Genomic DNA, 27,500 nt, shown 5'->3' on the forward strand with positions numbered 1-27,500 from the left:
ACTCGCACCCTTCCTGCGCAAGCTAGGCCTCTGATCTACAAAGACTCCACGACACACCACTCAACGTTTATTGCGCGTGCAGCGAGGAAGCTAACATGCACTGAAACGCAGCTAGCATGACGGTTTAAAGCTAAAATAAAGCTTTACGGCCAGCTACGTCTCACGTTGAGCGGTGTGAGAGCAGGTGCAGGAGATCGACGACTGCTCTGTCAACACATGCACAGAAATACAATACCGCACGGTCTGGAGCGGGGGTTAACACACACACACACACACACACACACACACACACACACACACAAACTAGGCCTTTACTAGCGCTACACACATCAACACTCATCCATTAACACGCGCTCTTAAAACGTACCACAACATCCGGAAACCAGATCGTATAGCTGATCCCAAACCGTCTCACTGCCATCTGTGTGTGTGGGGGAAAGTCTTCGTACCCTGTATTTAAAACATCGTAAAATCCAACCTGGCAAGCGGTCTAAGTTGCTCTTACGCTTGAAATAGTACTTTTTAAATGATTAACTCCTTGTGGAGTGTACTTCTGAGAAAATCCTGTCCAAAAACTGATGTGCTAATCAGATTTTAGCCACAGTTTTAGCTACAGAACCTGTGTGCTAAGCTACAGTAGCTAGGTAGCTAGCAAGCTGCTAGTTATGACGTTAAGATCCCCAAACACACCTCTAACATCCTGAGGATTAGATTTTACCCTTTACTTCCTAACAGGCATAGTTAGTTAGCATTATTCTACCAAAACTATATCATGAATATAAACATTTTTTTCTTATTTGTGATATATTTTTTGCTAATACATCAATTAAAGGCCCAAATCAGTCAAATTCAACTTGTTTACTAGAAGACTCTACATGTACAGCTCAATCTTGTGCTGTTCACCTTTTCTGAAGTCAAATTTTTATCGACATGGTGGCACCCGTGGAATTTCATTTAGCATTTGATGCTAACAGTGAAATTCTACAGAACTTTTTTTTTTTAGTAATTTACCTGCACATCTGAGGTAAATGTTGATATTTCTGACATTTTTGAGTGATTATTTGTGCGATTCTGCCTTTCTTTTGTTCTGTAAGAGATGTTTCAGTTAAATAAATTGCTAGTCTTTGCATTAGCTAGAACAGGCTTGGTGTCTGTATTTCCCAGTTGCTTACCAACAGCGTTACAGCTATAGCCAATTAAAGCGTGAGCTAGTTGTGTGTTCTAACAAAATTTTAATTAGCTGGCAGCAAATTAGCAAAGATTTTTGTTGTTGTTGTCATTTAGTGTTTTGTATTTTTTTTCAAGCAAAAACTAACGTTATGGGAACGGTCCCTTGACGTTATCTTCCAGGGAGTTCTCGAAGTTCTACAAAGTTTGTATTTATGTTCTTTTTTAATTTTTGGAACCAGAAACTAGCAGGTTTATGATTTTTTTTTTTAATACTCAGTCCGGCACACGTTTGCTTACAGCTTTGTTTTATTTTCTGCTGCTGTTTCACATGTTCTCTTAAATAACTTTCTGAATTACTTGTCATTTTTTTACATTGTATAACAAACATCCAGCAAATGAATCCATGGGAATGGAAATATGCTTGCACAGTAGTCGCTAACAACTTCCATAAAAGAACAAATAGAAAACAAAAGATGAATGAATTGCCTACGTGCCACTTCTCCTTCCTAACAAAATACTACGGAGGATCGAGGTGGGTGGCCGACAGAAAGTAATGAAACCTTTTTAATCTCACGTTAACCCGCCTGATGAAAGTGCACCGGGATTAAAGAAGACCGCCTGCAGGACGAGACACAGCAGTCGGCAAAATACACAAATTCACTGCCAACACTTAAACACTCTCGCTGTTTTCTGTTTAAAACCAGTCCTCACACACACACACACACACACACACACACACACAGTAACATACGAACACCTAATGCAAACACTGGATAAAACCTGACAAAGACATCTCAGAGTCACGCATATGTGTGTGCGTGTGTGTGTGTGTGTGTGTGTGTGTGGGGGGGGGGGTTTGTATTATAGTAGTTATAAAATTCTGCTATATTTGTGGCCTTTTAATGAACTTTTAATTAACAAAAAAGCAGTTTTATTGGCACACACTAACACCACACCTCCTTCACTATACACTAATGATGACAGACACAGAGGCCACACCTCCTTCACTATTCACTAACAATGACACACACAGAGGCCACACCTCCTTCACTATACACTAACAGTGACACATACAGAGGCCACACCTCCTTCACTATTTACTAACAATGATAGACACAGAGGCCACACCTCCTTCATTATACACTAACAATGACACACATAGAGGCCACACCTCCTTCACGGAAAATGACAAAGAGGCCACACCTCCTTTGCTATTACTTGGGTCTGGCTTTTACAAGGCCACACCTCCTTCACTTCGAATGACAGGCACACAGGCCATGCCTCCTTCATTATTCATTAGGAATAACATGTACAGAGGCCACGCCCCCTTCACTGTATTTGTTCCTATTGAATCAGGTTTGTCTGACTAAAACAACTTTTTTTTTTTTAAAGGCAAAACACTGCCAAAGAATTTTCAACATGTTAAATCAGGCCATTTCATTATCTTAATTGATTTTAATATCAAACCCTACAGCAAATTAAAGTTTAAATAGTTTATGAAATAAAACAGCATTCAAAGAGCGACCTACAAAATAATATCCATAATTATACTTTTGAAGACATGTTTATGCCAAACGAACAGAGAGGAATTCAACCACTAATCAGTAATGGATTTCTAATGTCAAGACTGCAAGAGCGTGAGACACACACACACACACACACACACACACACACACACACACACACACAGTACTGTGGTCCAATCTGTCATCTCTTCATCATTAACATACACAAACGAACAAAGCGGCCGCTCCATCAAGTCGGACTGATTGCTTCCCCAAATATCTAATTCATGTGAGCAAACAACACAGACTGAGGCGAGACGTGGAGCAAATGAGACGGAGAGAGAGACCGAGACATCGCTGATTAGATTGTTTCTCATAATTATAAAATAAAGCAAAGATGGAGATGTGTTTATATTTGCTTCACAAAATCAGAACCGTTAGTGTGAAGAAGAAAAGTCACTCTTACAAGACTTATCAGATTCTAAATGTTTAATATATATATTATATATATATATATATATATATATATATATAGATATAGTTAACCTGTTTTATTCAACAATGTATATATTTTATTATTTTTAATTATTATTTTTTACAAATGTACTATTATTTTAATGATCATATATATTTAATCATTATTTTATTATTGTTTTATTGTTATTATTATGTCACGTGTAATATTTAAGTTTATAAAATCTCTTCTGTGGTTTCTGCTTTGTGTAGACTTTGTGTAGACTTTGTGTAGAGGGCACGCCCCTTCACTAGAACTGATAAAGAGGCCACATTCTTATGTGCTTACTAGGAATGGCACTATTCACTAAAATGCCACACCTCCTTCACTATTCACTAAAATGCCACACCTCCTTCACTATTCACTAAAATGCCACACCTCCTTCACTATTCACTAATGCTGACACAGAGGCCACACCTCCTTCACTATTCACTAAGATGCCACACCTCCTTCACTATTCACTAATGCTGACACAGAGGCCACACCTCCTTCACTATTCACTAAGATGCCACTCCTCCTTCACTATTCACTAATGCTGACACAGAGGCCACACCTCCTTCACTATTCACTAAGATGCCACACCTCCTTCACTATTCACTAATGCTGACACAGAGGCCACACCTCCTTCACTATTCACTAAGATGCCACTCCTCCTTCACTATTCACTAATGCTGACACAGAGGCCACACCTCCTTCACTATTCACTAAGATGCCACTCCTCCTTCACTATTCACTAATGCTGACACAGAGGCCACACCTCCTTCACTATTCACTAAGATGCCACTCCTCCTTCACTATTCACTAATGCTGACACAGAGGCCACACCTCCTTCACTATTCACTAAGATGCCACTCCTCCTTCACTATTCACTAATGCTGACACAGAGGCCACACCTCCTTCACTATTCACTAAGATGCCACTCCTCCTTCCCTATTCACTAATGCTGACACAGAGGCCACACCTCCTTCACTATTAACTAATGCTGACACAGAGGCCACACCTCCTTCACTATTCACTAATGCTGACACAGAGGCCACACCTCCTTCACTATTCACTAATGCTGACACAGAGGCCACTCCTCCTTCACTATTCACTAATGCTGACACAGAGGCCACACCTCCTTCACTATTCACTAAGATGCCACTCCTCCTTCACTATTCACTAATGCTCACACAGAGGCCACACCTCCTTCACTATTAACTAATGCTGACACAGAGGCCACGCCTCCTTCACTATTCACTAATGCTGACACAGAGGCCACACCTCCTTCACTATTCACTAATGCTGACAGAGGCCACGCCTTCTCCACTATTAACTAATGTGGTCACAGAGACCACGCCCCCTTCAGTATACACTAATGCTGACAGTCCCAGAGACCACACCTCCTTTGTTGTTAATTACTTAGTAAGCTAAACTGACTAAAGCTAAATGGACAGGCTAAAAGTTCGACTCCAGGAAGAATCCAACAACCACTCAAGAAACCTGACACTCAGGCCGGTGTGAAATACCTGAGGACGAGGTGTGTACTGAGCAAAGCTCTGAAAGCCCAGCCATGTGATGACTCTGACCCCATCAGGACACACCACCGTGGTTGGCCGTCTTTTTGCCTCGGTCTTATCGGTCCACTCCAGTGATCGGATGTGCACTATTACTTTACTGCTCCAGCATTTTCTCCAGGAATGCTCCACTGTCTGATTTACTCGACTCAGCAGCTGAAACCATGCTGATGTCTGGCGATCGATTTGCACGAAGAGTCCCAAGGCATCAGATCCCCCGCTGAGGTGGAACAGTTCGCTATGGGACACTGGTGAAGCTTGTAATCCGTCTGCTTTCGAGTTGAACCTACTGCTAAACCTTTTCTTTGAACAACTACTGACCAATCACAGCTTAGAAACTTTAGCCCAGGACTTTACTTTACTTTACAGATTTTAGAATTGCACCCATTTTTAACTAGAAGAGGTATAAAAAAAACTTCAAATGGAACTTCAAATGGGATCGGGTTCTATGGTCAGATGAAACCAGAATAGAGCTTTTTGGTAATAAACACCAGAGGTGGTTTTGACACACACACAGAGAGGTAGCCGTATTTTGTGTTGTGTTTGCAATTGTTTGAGATCCATGAGAGCAGAGTATTTCTTGAACAAAAAAGACATTTTTACAGCCTTCTTTGCTCATATTTACCAAGGGTGCCAATATTAGTGGAGTTCACTGTACATGTTTCATAATGAACTTGATGATGTGGTGTGATAAAGCATAGTTACTGTCACCACCCTGAAACTGATTATCTTCCTCAAACAACACATGCAGAAGTCTTTTATTCCTTTTATACCACAACAATGTTTCCAAATTCGCACTTTTCTCATCAACAGTCAGCCTTCTGTTTGTGCTTCCTCAGTGAACTCTTGCACTCGTACGCAACCTGTTTGCTCTTAGATCCGTTTCTAATCTGTAACTTCCTTCATTCATCTCTCAGTATCGTGCAGGAAGACGGCCACGCTCTGCAGCCGGCCCATGTTGACACGTTTGATTAGAAGTGTACATATTTGCCACACTGCTGCCCTAGAAATGTAAATCACGTCCCTGTGAGAGGTGTTTGCAGGTGCATTACAGGAACCTGGACATGAAAAATAATGCATGAAAGAATTATGATGGTCCATTTGGACAAACTTTAACTGAGCACTGCACCTCTAGCAACAGATGTGTCCTGTTACTTTCCTAACTCTATAAATAATCACCGTAAGAATCCAGAGGTGGACATCCCAGTGCTGATAGAATCATGGAGGTCGCATGAATTCACCATTTTACTGCAATGCAAATCCATTTGGATGATATACTGTACATATATCCTAGCTACAAATCAGCCGTCGCAATCCAATACGTAGCGAACTCCACCCAGAAATGCTAATGTGGCTAAGATTAGCTAGAAAATGCTAGAAAATAGACAAACAACTAAACAGAAAATGATAAATTGGTTAATTTATATCATTCTTACTGAAATGTCGTGTTGCGCAACCTAAGTGACCGCCGTCTGATGTAACCAGCCAATTATAAACATCATCTAACTTGCTAACCTGACTTCTAACTCCTGGTTGTAATTTAATTAATTAAAATAAAATAGAATTGTTGTATCATCATCATCATCATCATCATCATCATCATCACATTAATTCAATTCAATTCAATTGTATTTGTATAGCGCTTTTTACAACAGACACTGTCTCAAAGCAGCTTTACAGAAACATCAACACGGTATACAGATATTAACGATATTAAAGATATATTTAATATACAGATATTAAATATTAAATATTATACATTACAGGTACAATGCTATCTAACATGCTAATGAACTTGGCTTCTGGTTTTAATTACACAATAAAAGTTTCCTTATCAAACTTAGCTAGTAAAGCTGGTAACCTAAATTAGTTTAGAGTTGAGTTTAAGTCACCGGCTAGCTTGGCTAATACTGAGTATACCAGTGATTTTGCTAAGTGACATGTATCGAGTTGAAGAAGTTCAAAATGAAAAGAAAATGGTAAATTTTTGATATTGAGAAACGGAATGAACATGACGAGGCTTAAAGTAGTGGCTGAAAACAAGTCCGTACACCATTCAGAGCTGTAAATGTTAAAAACAGGATTGTTTTCAGACGTCCAAGAAATAGTGCAATATGGTGTCCCACAAGGTTCTGTTTTAGGCTCTTGTTGTTATCCATTTATATCCACTTTATTCCTTATATACTGATCTGTTTATATTACTTAGCCTCGTTTTTTGTGACTGGTTTATTTATGTGCCATTAGTTCTAAGTGTTTAGAGCAGGATTGAACGTCTGATCATATTTTACGACGCCACTACAGTCCTGTTCACCCTGGGTCTTTTTTCTTTTCTTTTCTTTCTTTTTTTTTTTTTTTTTTTTACTTATATGGAACTCATCAGGATGTTTTTGACTTATTTGATGATCATTCTCAGGTTTGTTAGCTTTAGTAGACTAAAGTAATCTTTAGAGACTTAAAGTCCAACATGGTGTCCCTTAAGGTTCTGATTTAGGCCCTCTGTTGTTTTCACTTTATAAACATCTAAAATCCAGCGTTAAGTCCAAGGAAAACCAACAAGAGCCTTGAGGCCTGACATACTGAACGTTTTACGCTTTAACGACTCTGTGTTTGTGTTAACAAGCTGGTAAATAAGATCTAAAGCAGTCTGATGAGTTCCATAAAAGCTTCAAGAGCGTGGTGGACAGGACTGGCGTGATCGTATCGTCCCCCGTGATCGGGGGATAGGAAACGATCCTGATCTAAAGAATTCAAGCAAACCAGGCCGAAAATCTCACACTGAGCAGCATGCTATAAAGTGAATAGAAATGGGAAGAAACGCCGGACCGTAAACAGAACCTTGACGGATACCATATTGGGCTTTTTATGCTTTAAAGCCTCGCTATTCATGCTAACAAACTGTAAATAAATAAGCTCAAAATGATGCACGTTCCAAGTTGTCAAAATATCGTAAACAGTGACTGGGGATATAAAACGATCCTGGTCTGAACAATTTAAATTGATAGTCACGTGAGCAAACTAGGCACGAAAAACCCCCACAACATTAAACAAAGTGATATAAAGCGAAATATAAATGAAAAGCAACGGCGGACCGTAAACAGACGTTTGTGGGACGCCGTATTGGACTTCTTTAGTCATTGAAGCCTCGAAGCTGGAAGTGATCTGTCAAATAAGATCTGATGAAAGATCTAAAAGCATGATGAAGAGGACCGTCATAACAAGATCATAAACTGTGATCAGGGCCACAATCCTGATCTAAACAATTACAAGTGATTTGCTTATGAGTAAACCAGGCACACAAACAAACTGATGCTAAACCAATCCATATAAATCACATTTAAATGGAAAACATCAGAGGAGCATAAGGAGAACCTCGCCGGATGCCAGATTGCACTTTTATGCGTTGCAGACATGGTCTACAAGACTGTCTTGATATCATCATACACTGCAATTCTGATGGAAACGGTTCGGACCGATCGTCTCGGACAGAACGGAACAAACCGGTAGAGCAAGACATTTGTACCCAGAGTCGTGTCTGGTCTGGACGTAGCGCTCCAGATGGTTTGGTTATAAAGGACTGTGCTGGAATTTTTCAGACACAGGTGGCCTGCTCAGAAAACAGCTTTCATAAAAACGCCAGATAAATGCAGTCTTTCCAGCAGCGTCAGAGCCGTTACTTCAGCAGGGCCGGGAGAGAAGCAGATCGGAAAGACTTATCATATGGAGTATACAACCAAAATCACACTTATTTAGATAACGTCAACGTAACGATCATCATCAAGCACAACAACACCTACAGAAACCTTACAGTGTCTGATCCTCTGAGATCAATCCTCCCAGAGTTACAGAGCTCATTTATTCACAGTACCCATCCCAGCATTCTGCAATATCACCATCGCAATATTCCGGGCTGATACCGTAATAATCATTAGCAAATCATCGGGACCAACAGGGCGGAATATTACGACTCAGAGGGTTCATAAGCTGAGGATATGAGCGATACTGCGTGTACACGTTATTACAGGATATTTATACCACCTTCAGAAATTCCCGAATGCAAAGTTTTGAACAAATCAAATTGGGATATTTTTTCCTCTCTTAATACCTTAACGTACTCTATTCGACCGTTCGTTATAATGAGGGAACGTCTCGGAAACCGGAAAACTATAAACGTCTCCTGGAGATAAATCACATTTCAGTCTTCTTCGGTTTGTTTATAGTGGATGCAGATTTATTTATTTATTTATTTATTTATTTTGCACCGTACTATTTATATCTACTGATTCCAGCTTCTGTATCGCTTGTCGTACGCTCTTATTGCCTCTACTTTAGTGCGCTACTGAGCAAATATTCTGCATTTTGATAACTCTTTCAATAGAGGTCGTACGGTATGTAGAATATAATATATAAATACATTTCTGTCATGGTTGGCACCCTGTCCAGGGTGTACCCCGCCTTGTGCCCCGTGCTCCCTGGGATAGGCTCCAGGTTTCTCCATGACCCTGAAAAGGATAAGCGCTATAGAAGATGGATGGATGGATGGATGGATTTCCGTCATGTTCGAATGAATTCAAATTATTTAATAACATTTAAAGTTGGTGAGATTACTGCAGTTCCTGTTTCCGCTTACGTTATAGCCACTATAAACAGTCAAACTCTCAACTCTCGAAGCTAAAAAGAATGAAACGCAGTTTGTCACGTTACAGAGAATCCGCGAGGAAGCGTACACTACTCTCATACAACGCTCTGACACTGGCGACTCCTTCCTTAAATCAATTTGAGCATTTATATTTAGGCGTATGCCACGCGTTATGAGGCGACACGCGTGCTATACAACATGATATAAATGAATTGTATGAAAAGGTCTTATGAGCAGATATGAACTGATGTCACGTGATCTGACATCATACTACACTCATATTACGCCTAAAATGGAGCACGTGTCATGCCTGTAATTATATCAGTGATACATTTATATTTATGTAGTATCTATTACGGTATACACTGTTGAGTACGCTATATAACGTTATTTATAAGGCACTCGCGTCGTAGGAAGTGTTTCGCTTGTATAATACGCAGTAGAACACATGTTGTAGCCAGACATTGTAATATATCAGTGCATATATTTCTTTTTCGTATCGAAAGTATCGGCACCATCTTTTTTTTTTTTTTATTTGGATTGGTGAAATTAGTTCAAGAGATAAATTTTCAGTGACGTCATCATCTGTGGTGGTGTAGCATAAGTTGGACGTATAACTGGTTCAGATTTCTGTATCACGGTATGTAGACGCTCTGTCCACTGCAATACAGAGACCCATAAATCAGCTATCGGAGTCCGTCTGAGCCAGACAGCTGTTGCTTGGAGAAATGGATCCTCGGTCTCTAGGGAGATCGCTGGGTTCCCTGCAGCATTCGTGTAGTGTGTGTGTGTGTGTGTGTGTGTGTGTGTGCTGAAAAAAACCTATTTGTGCTCGGGCCCTATGCCAGGCATTCTCCTCACACCAGCCATGATTGAGTTACACACGCCGGGGTGTGTTACACATGGTTGTATATCACGTCTCAGCGTGTGTGAGGCCACGTAATGCAATTTGCCTGCCACGGGGACCCCGTCGCTTCACCGCTGAGTCCTACAACAGGTGTTTCTGTTTTTTTTTTTTCTCTCTCTCTCTTTTTTTTTTCTTTTCCACTCCTGCAAACACAATGTCCATATTTCAGCAGCGAATGTTGAACTGCTGACAGAATGATCATGAGGCTGTTGGTTACGGTGTTGCACGCATCTTAGCATAGCGTCGCAGGGTGTTTTACCGAGAGCTTCCAGGAAGAAATTAGTGTTAAACTGAAAAATGCTAGGAGAAACTTAAAGAATGTTAAATGAATTGGTGCCCAGGAATAATAAAGTGGCTAATATTAGCGAGAGAAACGCCACAAAAAAAGACAAAACAAGACATCGATGCTAGAAGAATATTTTATACAGATGCTAATGTGGGTCAGATAGAACTCACCATAGCTCAGCTAATGGTAAACTATTATAAGGTGTATTTAATGACTTGAGCTAAGCCAAAAGATGAAAAAGGGAATGGTCAGTGATGACGTGCTACGATTGAGGTGTTAGCATGTCTGTGTTAGTGTGGCGTTTCTAGTCATCAGTCATTATTAGCACAGGAATGATGCTACACATCAGATGATCTTAGCATAACTGATCCTCCTGAGCGAGTCCTCACCAGACACCTTCACTGCAGACGTACATACTCCCTCGGGCTACGACATGCACAGTTCTCTCGGTTGCATAATTAAGCGGGCGAAAGACATGAAGCAGGTATTATCGTGAATAACAGTGACTCAGTGTGCAGCAGCGAGGGTGGATCATTAGCGAAATGAAATGTTAGTATTTGGCAGCAGCAGCATTTCTCAGCCCTCCCTTCGTCTGTCCTGGAAGAATGCATGAGGAGAATGAGAGCGAGTGACAGATGGAGGATTGGAGAGGTTCTCTCAGAAGGGACAGGAGGAGCATATGGCAGTGCCGTGGTGCCGTGTTGTGTCAAGTGAAATGTATTTCATCATATTTTCACCTTCACTTCAGAGCCACTAAAACAGCAGCCAGAACAACGGCTCGGTCTCAGACGGTTATCTGTACGCTAAATTCCACGCCACAGCTACAGAAAGAGACGGGCCAAATTTCAGCTCGTTTTCACACATTTTCACACCTTTCAGTCAGAATAATACTTGGCTGTTTGGACTGGTTTCACGTTACGTAGAATTAAACAAACCGCAAAGCAAAAGAAAAAACGTCCGAGTGGCGTGTAGGGATGAAAATGTCCTCGCAAAAGACTTTCATTAACTGGTCAGAAATATCCATCCATCCATCCATACATACATCTTCTATAGCGCTTATCCTTCAGGGTCACGGGGAACCTGGAGTCTATCCCAGGGAGCATGGGGCACAAGGCGGGGTACACCCTGGACAGGGTGCCACTCCATCGCAGGGCACAATCACACACACACTCACACACCCATTCATACACTACAGACACTTTAGACACGCCAATCAGCCTAACATGCATGTGTTTGGACTGGGGGAGGAAACCGGAGTACCCGGAGGAAACCCCCGCAGCACGGGGAGAACATGCAAACTCCGCACACACAGGGCTGAGACGGGAATCGAACACTCGTCGTATCTGCAGCGCTACACCTCTGTCCTTTGGCTCAGTTTGCGTCTCGCAAATAAAACTACAGGAAAATGCTGCTAACCAAAACGCACATCATACTTGCACATCGATTCAGATTCAGAGTCGAATCGTTTGCTCACTAGAGTTCAGGTGGAAGCCACCTTGACCTCAATTTGCGGGGTTGCACAGTGACTTAGTGGTTAGCACGGCTGCCTCGCACCGCTGGGGTTAGGGGTACGAATCCCGCCTCTGGAGTTTACATGTTCTCCCTGTGCTTCGGTTGTTTCCTGCAGGGTACTCCGCTTTCCTCTCTCAGTCCAAAGACAATTTCCAAATTGTCCGTAGTGTATCGAGGGTGTCCCCCACCTTGTGCCCCGAGTTCCCTGGGATAGGCTCCAGGCTCCCCTGAAGTACGATAAGCGGTATGCAAAATGGATGGATATTACACAACACCACAGCATTCTAGATCATTCTCAGAAAGTGCGTGCTATTTATACGGATGCTAATTTGGTGTACGCTGTTTCTACGTTGAAAAGAAACGCGCTACGACCGGCACGAGCGGTGGCTAAGCTGCTGAGCTTGTGATCGGACCTTTACGAGTTTACAATCATGACACCATGTTGATGCCGGGCCTTGGGTTTTGAGCTGGAACTGCTAATCTGGACTCTGTTTTGTTGATTTTACGAACACCCTTAAAATGATAGGGTCTAAATGACAGGTCGAGCCGTGTTTGTGCAGGTAATATCACCATCTGGAATAATAAGCAACTCTTCATACTTCCAGTGGATGCACCTTTAATGACGGCATCCTCTGACAATCCCACAAAAAAAAACAAACACGTAGAAAACACGGATGAGGTTTCAAAAGGTTGTTTGATCGCACAGCCATCTGGAAGTCATGTCTGCGGTTCAACGGGGCGATCTAGTGAACACTGACGAGCTACAAGAGTCATATTTGCAGAAAAAAAAAAAAGAAAAAGAGTTCGCTGAAATAACAAGTCAGACTCGTGACCATGGGTTTGACCCTGATGTTTTTCAGCCTCTGCTTTCGTGAGATGATGTGTGTGTTGAGTCAACATCGGTCATCGGTAGCGGCCCGGCAAAACAGAGCGGCTCAGATCAAATAACCCATGATGGGAGAGTGAAAATGAAAAAAAATGACAGAAATGGTAGAGAGAGAGAGAGAGAGAGAGAGAGAGAGAGAAAGAGGCGTACCAAGGCATTGAAAAATACCTCTTTGACACTGAGAGCTAAAATCTGCCAAGGTATGTAGACGGTAACTGGGGTCATCACACTTGCCTCCTGCCAGAAAAAAAACAGACCTTTGGAATTCAGTTTGCTCTAAAAACTCTGGGGCAATATCCACAGATGGCTCACGGTTAAGAGCGATCATAAACGGTTATTATCTTACTCCAGAATTACAGAGAGACCTCAAAACTGTGACTAAATGTTGACTTGAATGTTCCAGCGTCCACTCACATTCTCCTCAGGTTACACGTTAGTGATTTTATCGCACTAAAACGAACCCCCCCACCAAAAAAAAAAAAGTTAAACATTAAAGGGCTCGTTAAAAAACCCCAGCAATGATAAGAGCGTTTAAAGTGTCAGGAGTGACGGATGGTGAAGCTGAAGATCGGTGTAAATGTGTAAGGGTGTCAAGGCGAAGGAAATCTAGTCGTCTGGGGAAGATTCGGACGCGTACTTATCGCGTCCAGGAGCGTCCGAGCCGAGGGCGAGTCGCCCGTACCTTCTCCAGGAAGAGAGATTAACAGCTTTTCACCGCTTCTTTTTCTTTTTCTGTTTACAATCCAGCTTCTTCTATACTTACATTTATGCACAATGGTCATTAAATAAAGCTTGTTAAACATCAAACTGCCGTGTGGTGTGTTGTTAAAAAGACCGATCCAAATCTTCTCCTAGAAGGCACTTTGTGACCTATGGTTAAGCAGGACTCGCTTATCACAACATATAATCTTCCATCTTGAACAGCCATCAAGAGGAAACAGTTGTTCTGGAAGATTATAGACTTTCAAACCTCGTTCGGATTTTTCCTTCATCTCTCATTCTCTCTCTCTCTCTCTCTCTCTCTCTCTCTCGCTCCTTTTTTTTTTTTTAAGAAACCACCAGGCAAAAGGTCTTTCCCCTTGCTGATTCTGGGGGTTTGGTATGTTATTTTAAACCCATCATTATCTCAGAAGGACTCTTGAAGTATGCAGATCAAAGAGATCTGGAACCGGTGATGACGGACAAAGAGCGATGTGACAGGTTCTGGTTAGCATGCAGGCTACAGCTAAAGCTAGCTAAAAGATATTAGAGTTGAAATGGGATGTTTTGGAGCGACGTCTTGGTCAGCGACTGCGACCGCGCTCTCCACTGCGATCATCATCGAAACACGATCTGAGGGGAAATCGCTTCAGTTCCTGAACCTTTTAGAATCGATACCAAGAAGAATGAAAAGCAAATCAGAATCAGAGCAAAATGGCTACCTTGGGGTTTGGTTGGTGTGGTTTGGGTTGGATTGCAGAGAATTAAACAAAAACATGGCTGGAAGGCTGAAAGCGTCCTCATAAAGCTGTTTCATTGACTGGTCAGAAATGTGGTGAGGCTAAGAAGGTAAACAAACCTTTTCAGCGTGTGTAGAAATGACAGAAGATCAGCCGAGCGGCCGCTAAATAAAACGAACGATTGGATGAATATAAATAACTATCTTAGAATCTTTCGTCTGTCGCATCCGGAGTTTATTTTCTCTGGTTGCATTCGTCAGGCCAAATCTCTAGAACGCATGGCATTGATGCAGCGCTGCAGCACTCTCGCAACAAATCCTGCAACCCAAAACACACAACAGGTTTGATTCACTTCCTGCAGGTGAGTTGATTCAGAGTCGAATCGCTTTCTCATTGCGTCAGAGTTCGGGACCGCTTCGCTCAGACGCTCTCGGGCCCGAGCGTGTTCTCGTCTGCCTAAAGAAGGCAGAACACGGCAAGGTTCTGTTCAAACACACTACACACTGCGTGTGTGCGTGTGTGTGTGTGTGTGTGTGTGTGTGTGTGTGTGAAAGAAGCTTTTTGTTAGTTATTCTTTCATAAATCTGTAATATATTATGTACATCTTTTTCTTACGAAGAACCACATAATTGCTCCACAAAGCACACGCTTAAGGTCTGTATTTATGATGTGTCAACAGTGCTGAGAGAGAGAGAGAGAGAGAGAGAGAGAGAGAGAGAAGAAAAAGAAAAAGCAAAAGTTCAGCCTCTAAAAGCGGCTTAGAGACAGGAAGAGAAAACAAATGAAAGCCGTGACCCAGGTCTTTAAAGGAAGTGCCCTCCTGGATTCCCGTTATGGAAAGATATTTGCGCTCGAAGGCTGACATGGCAAACATCAGACAGGCGTCGACTTGCCGTTGAATCCGTCAGTCTTTTAAAGTGCAGTGGACATGGTTACCCTGTAATCTCCAACTTTCTAAAGGGAGATTTATCTTTGGACAATGCTGAGTGTGTTTAATTCCGCATGTAGTATATTTAATGCTCTTGAAAGTACTAGATTTTCTGGCAGAACTCGGCACGAAAGCTTCGCTCCCTTTCGGCTTTTAAAGCCCGGCTTGAATTGGCAGAGTGCACGGTGTCGACTGACAGCTCGCTTCAGTGCCTGGAGAATTGCAGCCTGGAGCGCTTCACGTTAAAGAAAAAAAAAAAAAAAAAAAAAAAAGGTCAGGGCAAAATCCTGCTTTAACAGGGAGTCATTTGTCTCAGTGTGTGCCGTGAAAAGCTCGTCTCGTTTCTCAGTGCTGCTGGGTGCTGAAAATCATTCTGGAAAGGTTCTGCAAGTTGCGGCAGTGTATGCACGGCAGATAAAAGCTATGGAAACAAAGTAACACAACAGAATGGTAATATGGACGGAGGACGCCAAGAAGAACCCCGTGCCAGGTCTCACATCATCGCCGCTGTAGCTACAATGGCAATAATACGAACTTTATAAGCTGGAATATGAACTCATGTTCTTTAATGAACTCGAGGGCTGCTTCAGTCATCACGGTGTCTGAAGTGATTAGAAGTTTCTGTAGGTTTCCAACAACGTGACGCTGTCTGAAATCGATGCGTGTGATGATCTTACCAGACCTGACCACCTTCGCACGTTTTATCATCGCACGTACGCTGTTATCACTCAAAAATACGCCAATCACACCAGTGTCGCGAGAAGCCACTGAATGATGTCACAGACTTATATCACAGACTTATGTCACAGATTTATATATAATTTTTTCATCAAAATACAAATTAGGGTACATATCATATAACAACATAGAATAATAGAATATTTATACATTATTATAATATACTATGATGAGTGGTGATCAGTGATTGGTCGTTGGGAGACAGTGGTGATCAGTGATTGGTCGTTGGGAGACAGTGGTGATCAGTGATTGATCGTTGGGAGACAGTGGTGATCAGTGATTGGTCGTTGAGAAACAGTGGTGATCGGTGATTGGTCGTTGGGAGACAGTGGTGATCAGTGATTGGTCGTTGGAAAATACTGGTGATCAGTGATTGGTTGTTGGGAGACAGTGGTGATTAGGGATTGGTCGTTGGGAGACAGTGGTGATCAGTGATTGATCGTTGGGAGACAGTGGTGATCAGTGATTGGTCGTTGAGAAACAGTGGTGATCGGTGATTGGTCGTTGGGAGACAGTGGTGATCAGTGATTGGTCGTTGGAAAATACTGGTGATCAGTGATTGGTTGTTGGGAGACAGTGGTGATTAGGGATTGGTCGTTGGGAGACAGTGGTGATCAGTGATTGGTCGTTGGGAGACAGTGGTGATCAGTGATTGGTCGTTGAGAAACAGTGGTGATCGGTGATTGGTCGTTGGGAGACAGTGGTGATCAGTGATTGGTCGTTGGAAAATACTGGTGATCAGTGATTGGTTGTTGGGAGACAGTGGTGATTAGGGATTGGTCGTTGGGAGACAGTGGTGATCAGTGATTGGTCGTTGGGAGACAGTGGTGATCAGTGATTGGTCGTTGGGAGACAGTGGTGATCAGTGATTGATCGTTGGGAGACAGTGGCGATCAGTGATTGGTTGTTGGGAGACAGTGGTGATCAGTGATTGGTCGTTGGGAGACAGTGGTGATCAGTGATTGGTCGTTGGGAGACAGTGGTGATCAGTGATTGATCGTTGGGAGACAGTGGCGATCAGTGATTGGTTGTTGGGAGACAGTGGTGATCAGTGATTGGTCGTTGGGAGACAGTGGTGATTAGGGATTGGTCACAAGCGCAACAAAGTCAGTGCCTCGATCAGAAGCCGTATGATGTTCAAGACAGTCACAAATGTGTTCAAAAAGTCGCTACAGTTGTTGCTAGGTTACTTTTTAAATAGAAGTCAATAAAGGGGTCTAAAAAGTTACCAAATCTAGTAACAAAGTCTCAAACTTTGAACTCCACAGCAGTCTTTTTTCCGCAATAAGCCAATCAACATAAACATGGAATGACTGACAGCTGTGTAGGTGTGAAGCCCACAGGAAGCCCCGCCCCTTCGCCCCACCTCTCAGTACTAATGTTTTGGCTGGTGTTCTCATCTTGACTCATTTTTTTTGTTTTAACATAAAAACACTCTGACGCAGTCACACTGAGTTCAACCGGTTCAAACAATAAACTTATTGTTTATTCTGAATGTTTTGCGTTCGTTCATGTGAAATAAAATCCTTCCATTTATAATCGATCTTTCACACAGAAATCACTGACACTGTAAACATAGTAAAGTGTAAAGAATAATAAATATAATTAAAAATCAATCCGAACAAAAACACAGTCGAGCCTCGTTATATTTCCAGTTCCAAGAACAAATTTCTTTTCCAAATCCAATTCCAATCTTTTCCATTTGTTACGGGATCCGATATCTGATACGTGTCCTCCGATATCCGATCTTGCAGTTCTTTTTTGCAGATACTGGGTAGTGGATCAGTCCCATCTCCAGCCCGGACGCCAGAGATGGATCACTGGGGTCAGTAATTTATTGCAAAGTTTTGGCATTTTGCTAAAATGACGAAGTGGAGAGAGAGAGCGTGTGTGTCTCAGTCATGGACGTGCTTCAAGTTTGTGTCGGATTCGTGTTTCTGCTTGGCTGGTGATGGTGAAACACGTCAGCTGGTGTTATGAAGTTTTGATCTACGATCACTTTACGCACTATTACTTACCACATATCTTAAGAGTCTGTGGTGCAACTGAAATGCTACACCACGCTAGGTTTAAACTCGGATCGACGTTACAGAAGAGTTACTGCTGAATTCACATTCGGCTTGTGGAACAAGACCTCCACGGTCCGTTCGAAGGACCGTCGCACGTTCACTGCGAATGAGAATGAGCTCCTTGAACGTACCCGGCGCGTCGTTCAGCCGCACTCCAGTCCACCTGTCCATGTCCCGTGACTGCCATTTAACTCAAATTCCACATTAAGCCCCGTTCCTCTCTACAGGGCGATCCCGTAAATCCACCAAGTGCTCAGCTGTTGCGTTTTCTTATATCCCGCCCCCGATGCTGGAGGGACTACAGCCGCTTAATGAGGGATAATTGGGCTGCGGTACAAAGCGCCTGCAGAAAACACTTTGCAATAACTGATCCTCGTCCAGGAACAGGTCTGAACAACAAAAATAAATAAAGAGGTCTACTTCCAAAAGAAAAAAAGGTTTGGACGTTTACTGAGTGCACGTTCATCGTTTGCTCCACACTGATGATTAATGCAACTCAGAACACACCGACCAACATTTACTTAAAGTTCTTCTGTGTGTAGTTGCACTAAAAGCCCACCGTTCTGAGCGAGCTACACACACTCATTAATCAGCTCGAGGTGCCAGAGAGTTCTTACGGATCCTGGCAGCATAAAAAAAAAAAAAAAAAAAGGCATTACAAACATGTCTTGGGTCACATTTCCTGCGCATCACTCAACGCGAACATATTTCAGAACGTCAAGACTGCGCAAACCTTTCTTCGAGCTTATTCAGGGATCAGAACATCCACAGGGATTTGGACTGAATGGAAGCAATAGGCGCACACCTGTAAGCCTTCTTTCTTTGGGGAAACATCCCTAAAATGGGGGGGAAATGCAAACTGGAAGGTTTAGTAGTTCAAATCCCACGATTCTCAGTTTAGATTAGGGCTGTGACAGTGTCACAGGTACTCACGGTGTACGATCAGACAGTTCCCTCATGCTGACTTTCTCAGAATACTGACTAAAAGTGCTGTTTCTGTTAATTACCTGTCGATCGCCTGCATCTGTTCAACAGATCTACCGTTTGGAATATTTGTGCGTCACGGCGTGCGCTGGCCTGTTTGTGAGTGGATGTAATAAAACTTTGGTTGTTTCGGCTTCATTAAACACATCCTACCGAAAGAACTGGCATGACCTTTGGGGGGCGGGAGGCAGGGTGGGGGGAGCCCAAGATGTGTCAGGAGAGGTGTGTGGTGTTTATTAACAGCCGTCTGCTTCTAACAAACCAAAAAAAAAGGTGAAAGAAAAGAGGACAAGAAGGATAGACACCACTCTGGGATGCACACAAAGCTCATTTTTTTCCCCCCTCACAAAATACCCATAATGCAGTGCAGTTAAACCTCAACCTTTCACCCTGTAACATCTGCTTCCTGGACAGTACAGCCGCTCCTAGCGTGCTAGCATGTTCGTAATTTTTGCTGCAGACAGAAGAACGAGGCTTTTCTGAGCTCGGCACACATCACAGCGTAAACTCCTCTCTCCTGAAGACTTACTTACAGAATACTCACACTGGAGACTCATTCCTTTTAAACTAAACAAACACGAAACTTCAGGCTTTTCTTTGTTACATAACAGCGCATTTTTAAAATTCTGTTTATTATTATTATTATTATTATTATTATTAGTTTATGTGGAGCATCTGCCGTACAAGTCCTCGTGAGAGAGCTGTTACTATAGTAACAATAAAGCATTCCAGTGTGGGCGTTAACACAAACTTGCTGCTGTTGGACAATTAATCAACACCTACTGACCAATCAGAATCCAGAATGCAACACTGGAAATGACAGTGCATGCGATTTCATGGAAAAAATTGTCAGTTAAAAGTATTTTTCCTAAGAAAAGAAGAACTTCTTGAACTTGATCTTCTCGTTTTCTTTATCGCCATCAAATGTACAAGGAACTACGTATAAAGACACAGACTGGAGTTTTTAGACCAGGTGAAGATTCTGCGTGAAAATTTCAACCACCGCTACGGACAGCCTCCGAGTGAACACCTGTAAATCTGCCAGATTCATCAATACCTCATCTTTCACGTTTCATTCATTTCACGTTCCACGTGAACTTCCCGATCTCACCTGAGCAGCTCTTTTTTGGACTCGACAACCTCTCCAGCTGCAGCGCTAACCTCGTCCCAAATCAACAGTCAGTGGCAGCTTCTATCAACGCGGCGAAGGAACGGCTGCGATAAGGCTCGCATTGTTGACGTGATAAAAGAGGACTCGAGAACAAGACTCACCTTTGAGATACACTTGGCAGAGAATTCGTCTCATTCATTGCTCTTTCAGTCAGGAGGGAACAGAGAGGCCGTTAAAAGCTCGCACCCTACCAAGTCGTAAAAGTCGTACCCTTGTTTCCAGACCGCATAGAGTCATGCACTCTTTTGATTAAAAGTTATTCGGTTACCGTAGGACTGGACGAAGCAGAACTCTGTGGCGTCGTAGAACGATTCGGGACGAGGCCTTTCAGTGCAGCTGAGCAGACAGAAGTGATGGGATTTATTCAGATGGTGAAATTCCACTCTACAAGTTGTTAGCGAACTGAAATGGACAACTCATAAACTTTTCTATATCTAACTTCCTTCAACAGTTCACACCTACACGTTTCCAAACCTGTAGCTCACACATACAAGTCCCTAACTTGTAGCTCACATCCCTACAAGTATCCCAAACTTTTATCTCAGACACCTACAAGTTTCTAAACCTTGGGCACATACCATTACGAGTCTCTAAACTCGTAGCTAAAATGGCTACAAGTCTCTAAACTTGTAGCTCACATGCCTACACACTGTTAAACTTTGGGCACAAATATGTGCATATGTCTAAACTATTAACCTAAAAAGTTTGTAAACTTGTAGCTCATACACTTACAAGCGTCTAAACTTGTAGCTCAAACACATGCAAGTCACTAAACTTGCAGCAGACACAGTTTGAAGTCTCTAAACTTGTAGCTCAAACAACTACAAGTCTGTAAACTTGTAGCTCATACACTTACAAGCTTCTAAACTTGTAGCACACATACCTGCAAGTCTCTACACTTGTAGGATATACAGCTCCAAGTCTCTAAACTTGTAGCACAAGCCGCTACAAGCCTCTAAACTTGTAGCATATACTGCTCCAAATCTCTAAACGTGCAGCTCAAACAACTACAAGTCAGTAAACCTGTAGATCATACACTTACAAGCTTCTAAACTTGTAGCACACATACCTGCAAGTCTCTACACTTGTAGCATACACAGCTCCAAGTCTCTAAACTTGTAGCACAAGCCGCTACAAGCCTCTAAACTTGTACCTCATACACTTATTGTACAAACCTCTAAACTTGTAACACATAGCTACATGCTTCTAAACATATAGCACAGACAACTACAAGCTAATAAATCTTGTTCCTGTACACCTACAAGTCTCTACACTTGTATGACACACACTTACAAGTCTGTAAACGTCTAGCACACACGTATACAGGTTTTTAAACTTTGGGTACACATATTTACAAGTCTAAACTTGAAGCTCACACATCTGCATGCTTGTATACTCGTAGCTCACGTGTACAGTCCACTAAACTTGTAGCTCAGACACCCACAAGTTTCTAAACCCTGGGCACACTTCTACTACACACTCTTACAAGTCTCTAAATTTGACGCTACAAGTTGTTGAACTTTGGGCAAAACTGCAAGCCTCTAAACTTGTATCTCACGCTTCCACTTGTAGGACAAGTGGTCATATTTATTCAGAGCTGTAAGTGGATGTTGAAATTCCGCTGTACAAGTTGTTAGCAAACTGAAATGGATAACTAATAAACTAAGCTAAATGTGTTAGGAGGAAAAAAAGTTGTGCAAATGTTGTTTTTTTTTTCTCGTTTTTCTTTCTTAGATTTGACCCTTGACCCACTTCAGGTGCTCACCCTCCTCAGTCAACATGCTAGCGGTTTAATCAGTGTCAGCGCTGCACGACGGTGGCCAGCGGTTTGTTTGTCTGCACTGACTTCCTTTTCTTTTCCTCCGAACTTGTCAGCGCTCTGTGTTTGAGTTTGCTTGCTCTGTGTTCGCGTTAAAATGGGACCTTTTGACATTTTTCGCTATTCATCTCAGCCTATCAGCGGGGTTCAGAGCTAAGCAAATTACGCAGCCCCGGGGCAGCTAGCGCTCCATGAATGCAGCCTTTCTGTGATCAGAGAGGAAGCTATTCTCAAGGGACGCCGTTATTGGGAGGTTTTCCCCCCTCTTTCGTCCCTTATATATACATACGGATCCACTTTAAAGCTGACGGTAATTTCCACTTCCTACCTACGATAATGCCGTTTGACGCGAACAAGCGCGGCCATTCAGAGAAAGTGTGGGAGAGTGCAGAAAGAGTGTGGGAGCGCAGAGGAAAGAGAAAGAGCGCTTGAAGTGAGTGTTTGAAGAGCGCAGGAATGCGTGTAAAGAGAAGAAGTGAGGTAGCATGCAAGACATGGTGCAGGTTCTTGGAGGGGGGAAAAAAAACCCAGATCAGAATGCAAAATGTACTTGAAGTGTCACAATACGTGCAAAGAGAGCAGAAGTGTCGTGAAAGCGATCAGATTTATTCCGAGCTGTAACTGGATGGTGAAGTTCCACTCTGTGATGTGTTAGCAAACAGAAATGGATAACTCATAAACATGCTGAATGTGCGTTCTAACTAGAAACAAAATAGAGAAAGAAAAAGTCATGCGATTGTTTTTTCTTTCTTCACTTGACACAGTTCAGACCTACAAGTCTCCAAACTTGTAGTTTATACACTCACAAGTCTCCAAACTTCCAGCTCATACACTCACAATGAGCTACACTTGTAGCTCATACACTCACAAGTCTCCAAACGTCCACCTCATACACTCACAAGTCTCCAAACGTCCACCTCATACACTCACAAGGAGCTAAACTTCCAGCTCATACACTCACAAGTCTCCAAACGTCCACCTCATACATTCACAAGGAGCTAAACTTGTAGCTCATACACTCACAAGTCTCCAAACGTCCACCTCATACACTCACAAGTCTCCAAACTTCCACCTCATACACTCACAAATCTCCAAACATCCACCTCATACACTCATAAGGAGCTAAACTTGTAGCTCATACACTCACAAGTCTCCAAACGTCCACCTCATACACTCACAAGCCTCCAGACCTGTAGCACACACACCTACACACCTCTAAACTTCCATCTCACGCATCCACAAGTCTCCACACTTGTAGCTCACACATCTGCAAGTCGTTACACTTGTAGCTTACAGACCTACACATTTTTAAACTTTGGGTACACACGTCTGCATATCTAACCTTATACATGTAGGTATGTGTGCTGTAGCTCATATCCCCACAAGTATGCTCCCAACCTTCAGCACACACAAATAACAAGCTCTAAACTTTTAGCACAAACACCTGCATGCCTGTAAACTTGTAGCTCAAACAACACAAACTTTAGGCACACTCAATTACACGTCTCTAAACTTGTAGCTTCTACAAGTCAGTAATTTCGTAGCTCACACACCTGCAAGTCTCTAAACTTGTAGCTCACATACCTCCATGTGCATTTCAGCACATACTATATACAACACGTACTATAACAGTCAGAAACCTTTCTCACACACCTACAAGTTTCCAAATGTGTAACTTGTAGCTTACATATCTACAAGTATCTAAAGTTTTAGTGCACACGAAGAAGTCTCTAAACTTGTAGTTTACACATCTACAAGTATTTATACTTGTATCTCACACACCCACAAGTGTAAGTCTTTGTAAGTCTTTAAATTTGTAGCACACACACATAAGTGTCTAAACTTGTAGCTCACAAACCTACAAGTCTCTAAACTTGTAGCTTACATATCTACAAGTCTCTAAACTTTCAGTGCACACATGTAAGTCTTTAAACTTGTAGCACACACAAATAAGTGTCTAAACTTGTAGCTGACACACATAAGTGTCTAAACTTGTAGCTCACAAACCTACAAGTCTCTAAACTTGTAGCTTACATATCTACAAGTATCTAAAGTTTTAGTGCACACAAAGAAGTCTCTAAACTTGTAGTTTACACATCTACAAGTATTTCACACACCTACAAGTGTAAGTCTTTGTAAGTCTTTATACTTGTAGCACACACACATAAGTGTCTAAACTTGTAGCTCACAAACCTACAAGTCTCTAAACTTGTAGCTTACATATCTACAAGTATCTAAACTTTCAGTGCACACATGTAAGTCTTTAAACTTGTAGCACACACACATAAGTGTCTAAACTTGTAGCTCACACACATAAGTGTCTAAACTTGTAGCTCACACACCTACAGAGTCATTCGTGAAGCATCAAACTCACCATTGTGCTCTTTTCCATTGGAGTGGTGAAGCTTAGTGAGGAGCGTGGATTCCACGTCCAACCCATGAAGAAGAGACACCAGAAGAGAGAAGAGAAGAAGAGGAATCATTTGGCTCAGCTTTACACACTGGATACACGCTGGAGTCCCGTTCAGCATGAGCACACAGAGAACTCGTTCCTTACACACACATCCCGCACGCGGAATAACGAGGCGAGGAGAAGTCGAAACCACATAGTCGTGATGGAGAAGAGTCCTCACACGTGAGTCCTCAGATTCTGCAACGTTCTCAAAGTTTGGAATCTGCAGACGTTCTCCAAAATCCAAGACAGAACCAAAAAAAAAAGAGTTGGACAATCGGGAACCATCAACAGCTCATATCATGTTCCACCAAAGCATCAGGAAAAGTTCTCCAAAGTTCCTCACAGTCCATCCAGAAGTTCAGGTTCACTGTGTGAACGTCAGGCATGCTTGACAGGAATCCAGAGTTAAGCAAACACTTTCCGTAGCTTGAAGAATTCCCAGAGGAGGAAAACTGCTGGAAGTTCTGCTCTGCGATCTAGGAGGTTTGAAGTGAGTGTGTGGAGAGACTGTGTGTGTGTGTCTGTGTGTGTGTGTGTGTGTGTGTGAGAGAGCGTATGTGTCAGAGTGAGCAGAGGGGCCGAGTGAACAGGTGCTGCACATAAAGCCTGGAGTCGACCAGGATGGAAACTCCCAGAGAAGGCGGGACTCTTAAGTACACTTTAAAACACACACACACACACACACACACACACACACACACACACAATTCCTGCTGCAAATCAGACGGAATAAAAACAGGAAAATCCCTCTCAGTTCATCACAGTGCTCAAATCTCAGCCATTCTCCACATGCACACATCATTCTGTCCTACAAATCTCTAAACTTGTAGCACACACACACACACACACACACACACAAGTGTCTAAACCTGTAGCTCAAACACCTACAAGTGTCTAAACTTGGGGCACGCCCACATATGTCTCAAAATGTGTAGCACAAACACCTACAAGTCTCTAAACTTGTAGCTCAAACACCTTCGAGGCTCTAAACTTTGGGCATACACATAGAAATCTCTAAACTTGTAGCGCGCGCACACACACACACACACACACACAAACACACACACACAAACACACACACACAAGTCTCACTTTTATGTCTCTAAACTTGTAGTGCAAACATCTACAACTCTCTATAATGTAGCTCACAGATCTACAAGTCTCTAAAGTTTTAGCACAAACACCTAAAAGTCTCTATACTTGTAGGACAAATACCTACAAGTCTTTACACTTGTAGCACAAGCACCTACAAGTCTCTATATGTGTAGCACAAATGCCTACAAGTCTTTACACTTGTAGCACAAGCACCCACAAGTCTCTATATGTGTAGCACAAGCACCTACAAGTCTCTATATGTGTAGCACAAGCACCTACAAATCTTTACACTTGTAGCACAAACACCTACAAGTCTTTACACTTGTAGCACAAACACCTACAAGTCTTTACACTTGTAGCACAAGCACCTACAAGTCTCTATATGTGTAGCACAAACACCTACAAGTCTTTACACTTGTAGCACAAGCACCTACAAGTCTCTATATGTGTAGCACAAGCACCTACAAATCTTTACACTTGTAGCACAAGCACCTACAAGTCTCTATATGTGTAGCACAAATGCCTACAAGTCTTTACACTTGTAGCACAAACACCTATAAGTCTTTACACTTGTAGCACAAGCACCCACAAGTCTCTATACTTGTAGCACAAATGCCTACAAGTCTTTACACTTGTAGCACAAACACCCACAAATCTCTATACTTGTAGCACAAACACCCACAAATCTCTATACTTGTAGCACAAACACCCACAAATCTTTACAGTTGTAACACAAACACCTACAAGTCTCTATACTTGTAGCACAAACACCTACAAATCTTTAAACTTGTAGCACAAACACCCACAAATCTTTACACTTGTAGCACAAACACCTACAAGTCTCTATACTTGTAGCACAAACACCTACAAATCTTTAAACTTGTAGCACAAACACCTATAAGTCTTTGAACTTGAATTTCACACACTTCCGAGTTTTTAAAGTTTGCACACACTCACACCTATAGGTCTTTAACCTTTTAGCTTACACAACTACAAGTCTCTAACCTTGTAGCTCAAACACTTCCAAGGCTCCAAACTCGTAGCTCAAACATCTACAAGTCTCTCATCTTATTCGATCTCTTAATTCCTTTGGTGTTTCTAAATGTGTTAGATCTGCTCCGATGTGTCTGAAGGAACGGGGAACGTCGAGACCTTTCCTGTTTCTTCTCCTTGAGCTGTAGAAGGTAATGCTCTCCATAAAAAAAAGAATAATTGAATTACTGAGGAATGTGAGAATTGAAAGCAGGCCAGCGTCAGCGTTCCGTCTTTCCTCGCTGCCCCAGATGAACTTTTTGCCCTTGGCGTGTTGCCACCGGCAGGAACGTCCGTTCATCTTGGATTCCATTCCCACGTTGGAAGTTTATGAGGCTTTGTGAGCAGACACGGCGTGTCCGGAGCGAACCGCGAATATTCATCAACTATTCCAGACTCGGGCCATGTGTTCCAGGCCATGTGTCTTAATTTTTCCATAATATTTTTGGCGTTTCATCATCGGGATTTGGGAATATACCGTCTTATGGGAAATGTCGGAGAAACGTCGGGATTTGTCTTATCAAAGCTCCGTCTCGCTCCTCCTGTGAGCCATTTCCTTTCTCCGGCTCAATACATCACCTCACAAAAACCTTTTCATGTGGTTAATCTCGTCTCCGCTCTGCCAGTGAGTTCCTTACGTGTGTGTGTGTGTGTGTGTGTGTGTGTGTGTGTGTGTGTGTGTTACCCCCACACACACTCCTATGGCAGACTAAACAATCTGAGCAGGGGCACACATATTGAAGTGATTCTGCCAGACACATGATGCAATTGCAGAGCAATTCAGACCACCGCCGGACG

The 27,500-nt window shown here is 42.4% G+C and overlaps 1 protein-coding gene across 1 annotated transcript in view; it reads right to left on the minus strand.

Annotated features, from left to right (window-relative positions):
• pdgfc (platelet derived growth factor c) overlaps positions 1–25,215 on the minus strand; it is a 64,894-nt gene extending 39,679 nt beyond the window's left edge. The window contains exon 1 of the mRNA XM_053631984.1: positions 24,495–25,215. Coding sequence (XP_053487959.1) covers positions 24,495–24,651 — 157 coding nt within the window. The 5' untranslated portion in view covers positions 24,652–25,215. The remainder of the gene's footprint in view (positions 1–24,494) is intronic.
• Between the last annotated feature and the right edge of the window lie 2,285 nt (positions 25,216–27,500).

The sequence above is a fragment of the Ictalurus furcatus genome, chromosome 8, assembly GCF_023375685.1.
Source record: "Ictalurus furcatus strain D&B chromosome 8, Billie_1.0, whole genome shotgun sequence".
NCBI classification, from domain to species: domain Eukaryota; kingdom Metazoa; phylum Chordata; class Actinopteri; order Siluriformes; family Ictaluridae; genus Ictalurus; species Ictalurus furcatus.